The sequence below is a fragment of the Meles meles genome, chromosome 18 (genome assembly GCF_922984935.1).
Source record: "Meles meles chromosome 18, mMelMel3.1 paternal haplotype, whole genome shotgun sequence".
NCBI classification, from domain to species: Eukaryota; Metazoa; Chordata; class Mammalia; order Carnivora; family Mustelidae; genus Meles; species Meles meles.
In genome coordinates, this window is record NC_060083.1 from 40,191,416 (window position 1) to 40,199,258 (window position 7,843).

Sequence of the window (7,843 nt, forward strand, 5' to 3'; positions counted from 1 at the left end):
GCTCCGCTCCGGAGTGGGGTGGAGGAAGAGGAGATAGGGAAACAAGGCAGAGAAGCACATTCAAACAAACAAACAAAAACAGACAAGATGGCTAGCCCATCATCGACCAACCAACTTACCTTCCATCTCTGTGGTTAATCCCTCCAAATCTTGATTTTTTTCCCCCTTCCAATTCTCCTTTTAAAAAACAAAAGAAAGCGCATTTCAAAACCAAGGGCACAAAGCACGCTCCCCTCCCACTTCCATGAAGCCTCAAGTTTCTTCCCAACTATTTGAGGTTTATTGGGCATTCCCTCCATTTTTTGCCCCATAGTTTCTGCTTTAGGACATTAATGTCTCTACCCCGCCCCCATCTGTTACAGTTTTCAGAGGGCTCAGGGATGGTGAGAGATCCTGAAAGTCAGAGCTGTCTATATTATAAATATATATATTTTTCTTTTATGGCAACTGGGAGGTCAGAGCAGGCAAGGTGTCAGGACTAAAGGTTTGCCCATTCTGCTGCCTCCCATCTCAGCTCCAGGACCATCCCCCTCTCTCCACAGAAAGCAGTCGGAGACACTTTTCTTTTCTTCTGTTGCTCTCTTGACTTAACGTGAAAACAGGGTATATTTTAACAAACTGTCCCAGGCAGGGGCTGCAGCTGGGCCTGTGCGCCTTGCCCAACCCCCTGACAGGACACTTTTGTTGCACTTAGAGTTTACATTTTAATGGATATAAAAACAACTGTGAGAGATGCCTGGGCCTGCAGGAATCCAGCATCGCTCAAAAAGTGTGTTCTAGTGAACATTTTCATATATATTTATTGGTTATAGCTTGTTAAAATATTTTCTTTTTTGTATTATTTATCCCCCTACATTATGTATTTATATGAGGGAAAAAATGAAAAACTGTACTTTTTTAGTATTTACTTGTTATAAAGGACATTGTGTTTCCTGTCATGTAAAACCAGCTATTTTAGTTATTATTGTACTCTAGAAAAGAGCTGTAGATTTATGTTAAACTCGTACTTATGAGCAATTGTAATTAGTTCTAAAAGGCATGAACTCAGCTCCTATTGTCACTGTATAGTCCTGAATTTGTAGAATTAGAGTTAATTCCCTCTTGGAACTTTCTTTGTTCTTCTGTAGTTACTTTTTTCCTTACTTGAAAGGGTTGTCTGTCAAACAATTCTTGAATAAACTTTCTGTTAACAATTTTATCTTGTCCTGGTGGTCCAATTTAGATAGCAGAGCAAGGCTGCTGACTGCCACATTTCCTCCAAGGAAAAGAGGACACTGAGACCCTATACTGGCTTTTGTACCCAGGGCTCAGGTCCCTATCCCCTCCCTTACCATGCCTCAGGCCTGGAACGTTCTGCCAACTTCTTTAGCTAAGATTTAAGTAACAAGTTGCTGGGCGGGGGGCGGGGGGGTACTTTGGAGGTGGGGGATGAGGACCCTTGGGTGCTCTCTTTGGGCCTTTTTGTTTGGCTTACTTGCTTCTCAGTTTTTCTCATTGACCTTTGTCTTCATGCTCCTCTGGCCACAACTTCCTGGCCACCCCTTACACAACAACAACAACAACAATAACAAAATCTGGCCGTTTACTGCTTCTTCCAAGCAACCTAAACTTCACAGTTCTCTTCCGGAGCTACAAAGAAGTCATCACGTGACCCGGAGCCCAACCACCATTGGGTCTAAAATGAAAACAAAGGAAAATGATTAAAAAAAAAATCTGAGGCCTAGACTTCTCAGGTCAAACCTTACAACTAAAGTGAAATTAAATCACTAAATAAAACTTGGGGCGGAGGGAGAGGAGGCGCCGATGATTTCTCCTGCCAAGGAAAGGGGAGAGGAGGAGGAGGAGGATGGAAGAAGCGCTTAGATCCCAGCGTAAATAAAATGGTCCCCAGGCTAATGTGCAGCTCCGTTTCCACGATCCTTGGGAAAACTTCATTTCTTAGTCGTGGTTCCATAAAAGTTTTATCACATTGGAGCGAGGATAGAGAGGGTCTGTCAAAGATGAAATGTCACCGCCGCGTCGCTGGAGCCGATAAGAGCGAAGAGACAGGGCGGCTGAAATATGGAGCTAATTCGTTGAAAGAGAAGCGATGGCTGTGCTGAAGAGTTGCATAATTCTAATTGTAAGCGATGCGCCCGCATTGCTTAATTAGGAGCATATATTTGGTGGTACTGATGGGGAGAGGGGGTAGTGTCAGTGAGAATCGTTCCAGGCCCTCAGCCTTAAAGCGAGGGCTGATTTTCATTTTTATGTTGCATCCTGGCAGTCCAAGGTTAGTAATTACAGTCTTTATGCAACAATAAATAACAATAAAAAAAAGCAACCTGAATTCTACACTCTCCCCCTCCCCCCCACCAAGTAGGATTTTAACTGGACTCGGCTCATCCAAGCAGCAAGCAATTTAGCATCGGGTCAGGCTATAATTTAAAGGCATAAGAGCGTGCAAAGTTTGATTGGGATCAAATAACGCTCAAGGGTTTTTCTCTCTTTCCGTATTTCCCTCTTCCTCTTCCCTGACTAACATTTTCTGAATGATGTAACTACACAAAGCGCCATGTTTGGCTCTGGGGGTGGAGGGGATTGATTATTTATCTGGCTGGAGAGAGGCAGGCCAAGAGAAGGGATTTATTTAGTTTGAGTTTGAAAAGCAGAGCTTTGGCTTGAAGCTGGAATTGCAGAGGAAAAATAAGGGCCCACTTGGCTTGGTGTCCTCTACCCTTCTTTCTGCGAGATTCCAGGCCCTAGCTAAGCAGCCAAAGTCGTGGGGGGAATCTCTGTGCTCTAAGATTCACAGCACCACAGGAGGCGGCAAGCGGTGCCTCTGGGAAGGAGGGCTCTCTTGGCCCCTTTTAACACCCAACTTTTCTGCTCTTCTCTAATCTGGCCGTAAAATCTGTCAGCAGGGTTAAAGAGAGCCGTATTTCCTGCAGGGACAGCCTAGGCCGGAGTGGATGCCCAGAGAAGCGTTCCACCCTGCAGCCAGCTGGAGAGGCTGTGGAAGAAACTTCCATGGCTTCTCAAAGTGGGTGGGGGTGGCCGGAGGGAGAACCCTCTTTCAGGCCTCACTGCACAACTTCCAGACAACTTCTACTCGGATTCTTCTGTGCCCCTCCCCCCTCCGCCCCCACCCCCATCCACACTCCCAAAGGGCAAAAAAAAAACGGTCCTGTTTGGACTGGAGTGGGACACAACGGTCTCTGGCCAGTTTGCCCAGTGCAGAGCAGTGCTCTCCGTTCTGAACCCTCCAGAGCCGGCCACCCCCTGTCCCTGCGGCCCCCACCTACAAATCCCCTTTCTTCCTCCTGGCTCTCCTCTGTCCTTCTCTGTCCTTTTTAAATACTCACCGCCACCCACGCGGATGAATACTCACCACCACCCACGCGGCTGTTACATTGACAGAAAGTTTCTAGTTCCAGCTCCCGGCTGAGTTGCCATTTCTCTGCTAACCAGCCTTCTCCTCCTTGCCGGGCAGCAGAGAGGAGGAGGGGGAGGGGAGGCCTGAGCCGTGGGAGTTCTCCAGACAAACTTTCCACCCAACTCAGCGTCCTTCCCTCTGTCCCCATTTCCCATCTGTTTCCCTGCTCTCCCAGAATCACCTTTCTCTTTTGCTATCCCCCTCACCCCCAGGCCTTTTAAAGGGATGTGGAATTTCGGCTGTTCCCTCTGCTTTCCCAAAGAGCCAAATTCTTTGATGCCATCGGAGGGAGCTGTCAGGGGGCTAAGATTGATCGCCTCATCTCCTCTCCGTCCCTCTGACCCACTTATTTAAAAATCTTCCCCCAGATCGACTTTTCATTTTCTGCTTTGAGATCTAGTTTCCCACCAATTGCTTGGGGCCCCGAGTTTTGTGTCCCCTCTGTCCAGTAAATTACAGCACTCCCTAAAGTTCAGAGTATCTTGATCCCCTCAAAATAAATTTAAAAAAAAAATCTACCTCAGGGCCCAGAAATGGAAAATCATCTCCTTATTCATTGTTTTCACCGTCTCCATGTTCAGAGAATTCTTTCTTGCCAGGGATTATTATTGTTGTTTTTAAACTAGCACACTGGCAAAAATAGGATGGGGGATACTCTTTGTCCCAGGATGGAAATCCTCCCCCCAAACACTGACCTGAGTTAGAGTGCTCTAAGTTAAGTCAGACTCCCTCCTTTCTTGTTCATGTCCCTGGATATGGATGCACAGACAGACTTGAGGCTCCAATGGGGGCACAGGCACCTTAGATCCTGTCTGATGTGGGGTATCAAAAAGAGTGAGACGATGACTCCTCATGAGGAAGACAGGTGGACATAGGGGCAGGGGCACTGCTGCAAACACCGGGGAGAGGAGGGACCCGAAACCACACAGCTATGGTGGCCAGAGGTCCTAAAGGGCCTCTCGCCGTCTGTCTCACTCCTTGGTGTCAGCCGGGAGTGCCTGTCGATTTTCCAAGATTTATCTGTTGCTTTGGGACGTTGGGATGGGGATGTGGTCCTGGTGATTGTAAATCTCTTCTCTTCCTTATTGCACCGTAACACTGACCTTCCCCAAAGGATGGAAGCCTCTTCCTCCCACCTCTTCCTCCCACATTGAGATCCTTCCTCAGCTTGCTTTCTTTTGTTTTTTCCTTCTTCCCCCCCCCTTTTAATGGGGGAAGGGTAGGGAAGAAAACACTGCTGGCATTTTAAAGAAAGCATTAATATAGTCTATTATGTATTCTATATTACAAGTATTTGGAAAAGAGGAAGACTTCTCCCTTAGGTTCTCTTGTTTCCCAGCTTTTGGAACCTCCCATCCTCTGTAGGGGATGAGAGAAAGGTTCCTCTAGCCTTTCTGGAGAAATGGAGGCTATGGGGAGAGGGAGTGTAGGACTTGGGGCTCACAGTGTCCAGGTCCTGGTCCTCTAGAGTTTTTGAATCAATTAAAGCAAATAATGCTCTCTGTTTTCCACTAGGCCCAGACGAGCGATTGGCCGAGGCCAGTCCCGTGACCATGAATTCCCTGCAATTTCGCCGGAGTCCTGGGCTTAATAGAGAGAGTCCCCATACGCTTGTATTTATCAGCAATATACAATTATAAAGGCCCAAAATTTAAAAAAAAAAGAGAGAGAGAGAGAGAGAGAAAGAGAAAGAGCGAAATCTCCCCCTCCCAAAATCGCTCCATCACATAAACCTGGGGGGGGCAAGAGGGGGGGTCCCTTCCGATCCTCCCTCCTGACGCCCCCCCCAGCAGGCCCCCTCCCCCACCATTGAAAGCCATGAATTTTGAATTTGAGAGGGAGATTGGGTTTATAAACAGCCAGCCATCGCTCGCGGAGTGTCTGACTTCCTTCCCCGCTGTCTTGGAGACATTTCAAACTTCATCAATCAAGGAGTCGACATTAATTCCTCCTCCTCCTCCTCTCGAGCAAACCTTCCCCAGCCTCCAGCCCGGCGCCTCCACCCTTCAGAGACCCGGCAGCCAAAAGCGAGCCGAAGATGGGCCCGCTCTGCCGCCGCCGCCGCCGCTCCCCGCCGCCCCCTTGGTCCCCGAGTTCCCTTGGATGAAAGAGAAGAAATCCGCCAAGAAACCCAGCCAATCCGCCTCGTCTCCCCCGGCCACCTCCTCCGTTTCGGCCTCCGGGGTCGGATCGCCAGCAGGTCGGTTAGCAGGGTAGGGGTGGGGTGAGGGGCAGCTAGAAGAGAGGGGGAGAAAGCGATGGGAGAGGTAGAAAAGGTGTGAGCCTGTTGGGGATCCTTGCCGGGTCGATTCCAGGAATGAGGGAGCGAATACGCTGCTGGGGTTCAGGCCTGGCCGTTGCCAGCATTTTTTTTTTCCCACTATAGCAGATTTTTGGAAGCAGGTTGGGGAAGAGCTTTTTCTCTGCTAGAAGAAAAGGATTTGATTGAGGTTTTCACCTTTATCTGTGTGGAAGAATGAAAGTGGTGTTGCTGGGTTGTTGAATCTGAGGGCAAGAAAAGATTTGGCCCCAATCCCCCTAGCTCCAAAAGAGGGGGCTTTGAAAGCAAGGGAGGAGAGGAGGTGAGGAACAATCTTTTTTAAGGAACCCTCTCTCTGGGTTGAGCTCCAAAGTGCCGAATTGAGGTGTCTACTCCAAGGACTCAGGAGGGAGGCTCTGAGGTTTGGGGGGTAAAAGGGAGCCGCTCCCTACCCCTTGCGTGGCCCGTGGGCGGCTCTCCGAATGCTTTGCCCTGACCCGGGCCGGGGCTGCCGGCGGGGGGGGGGGGGGGGACAGGAAAGCACGGCAACACCGTGGGAGCGAACCGTTTCGATAGGCGGGGAGGAGGGAGGGTACTGCTGATGCTGGGTTTTTTTTTGTTTTTTTGTTGTTGTTGTTGTTGTTTTGTTTTGTTTTGTTTTGTTTTGTTTTGGCGGATCGGGTGGTCTTCACTTCAGCCAAGTGAGCTGGGGCCGGAGATACGGCCCGCTCTGACGCCCAGCCCGCTTTCCCTGCAGATGGCCCGGGACTGCCGGAGGCCCCCGGCAGCGGGGCGCGCAGGCTGCGCACCGCGTACACCAACACGCAACTGCTGGAGCTGGAGAAGGAATTCCACTTTAACAAGTACCTGTGCCGGCCGCGCCGCGTCGAGATCGCGGCCCTGCTGGACCTCACGGAGAGGCAGGTCAAAGTGTGGTTCCAGAACCGACGCATGAAGCACAAGCGGCAGACGCAGCACCGAGAGCCGTCCGATGGGGAGCCGGCCGGCCCGGGCGCCCCGGAGGACGGCGGCGAGCCCTCCGAAGAGCCTGTGGCCAGCCCGGGCCGCCCCTCCGCCTCGCGGGCGGCGCGGGAAGCCTGCTCTCGCCCGCCCGAGGTCGCGCCGGCCCCCCCGGGCGCCCAGGGCCCCCAGCCTTTGACCGCTCACGTCGGGGGCGGTCCGCGCGCGGCCGCCCGGCTGGAGCCCGAGACGTTGCCTGAGGATGCCTTCCCGGAGCGGCAGGATTCGCCTTTCCTGCCCGACCTCAACTTCTTCGCGGCCGACTCCTGTCTCCAGTTGTCCGGAGGCCTCTCCCCAAGCCTGCAGGGCTCGCTCGATAGCCCCGTTCCCTTTTCCGAGGAAGAGCTGGACTTCTTCACCAGCACCCTCTGTGCCATCGACCTGCAATTCCCCTAACCTGTTTCCTCTTCCTGGGCCCTTCGACCCCGTCCCCTCGGTTGTCTGCGGGAAAACCCGAGGACCCCCCTCCCCCAAGTCGTTTAGACTTTTTTTGAATGTTTTGCTAAAATTCAGGTATTACGGAATTAGCGTTTAATCCATTTCCTTTCTTTTCTCTCGAAAATACTGGGCACTCGGGCGTCTTTGGAAAAATCACACCGGAAAATTCCGTTGGGTAGACTCCTTCCAACGAAATCTCAGGAATAATTAAACTCTAGGGGGGGGCTTTCTTAAAAAAAGAACGAGAGGAACTTGTTTTCCTCTTTCTCTCTCTTTTTTTTTTTTAAGTTTTAGACCGTAGATTATTTATTAAAACTCTTTAATAATAGGAAAAGGGGAAAGTATTTATTGTACATTATTTTCATAGATTAAATAAATGTCTTTATAATACGACAATGAGTGTTTGTGTTGGGACCCAGTCCCCTTCCCTGCATCCCCCGACTAGGCCTGCTGTCACTCCCTCGCGCTCGGCTTGCCCGACCCCGGGCCGCTAAGTCCGGGTGGTACAAAAGTAACCCTATTTGGTCACCGCTTCTCGGCCCGGCCCGCAGCTCCGGAGGAGTTGGGGGGGGGGGTTGCTGGAAGTTCTGTCACCTCGACACCCTCTAACGGATGGCCTTTGGCCCTGCGCTGGGGTTCTGGGACTTCTTAGAAATAAAGGTGAGCGGGTGACGGGAGAAGGTTCAGACGAGGGTGCCGGGAGAGGAAGG

At 50.8% G+C, this 7,843-nt stretch overlaps 1 protein-coding gene and 1 long non-coding RNA gene across 5 annotated transcripts in view; one reads left to right on the forward strand and one right to left on the reverse strand.

The window, feature by feature from the left end:
- Nucleotides 1-6,680, reverse strand: part of LOC123929170 — a 7,716-nt gene extending 1,036 nt beyond the window's left edge. Inside the window, exons 1-3 of one of the 4 annotated variants that reach the window (XR_006815895.1) lie at nucleotides 3,371-3,787; nucleotides 1,475-1,675; nucleotides 120-177 (exon numbers count right to left, since the gene is read on the reverse strand). This is a non-coding gene — a long non-coding RNA (uncharacterized LOC123929170). Of the gene's footprint in view, nucleotides 1-119; nucleotides 178-1,474; nucleotides 1,676-3,370; nucleotides 3,788-6,542 lie in introns of those variants that run through there. The other 3 variants (XR_006815894.1, XR_006815893.1, XR_006815892.1) reach the window with 3 other exon arrangements.
- Nucleotides 5,234-7,491, forward strand: HOXB2 (homeobox B2). Its single transcript, XM_045984506.1, has 2 exons — nucleotides 5,234-5,615; nucleotides 6,433-7,491. The coding sequence occupies exons 1-2, from the start codon at nucleotides 5,234-5,236 to the stop codon at nucleotides 7,089-7,091; spliced, it is 1,041 nt and encodes a 346-aa protein (XP_045840462.1). The 3' UTR covers nucleotides 7,092-7,491.
- Nucleotides 7,492-7,843: the final 352 nt, after the last annotated feature.

Coding starts and splice junctions, on each gene's coding strand:
- HOXB2 (XM_045984506.1), top strand. CDS start 5,234: ATGAATTTTGAATTTGAGAGGGAGATTGGGTTTATAAACAGCCAGCCA. Junction 5,616..6,432: donor CGGGGTCGGATCGCCAGCAG/GTCGGTTAGCAG, acceptor CTTTCCCTGCAG/ATGGCCCGGGACTGCCGGAG.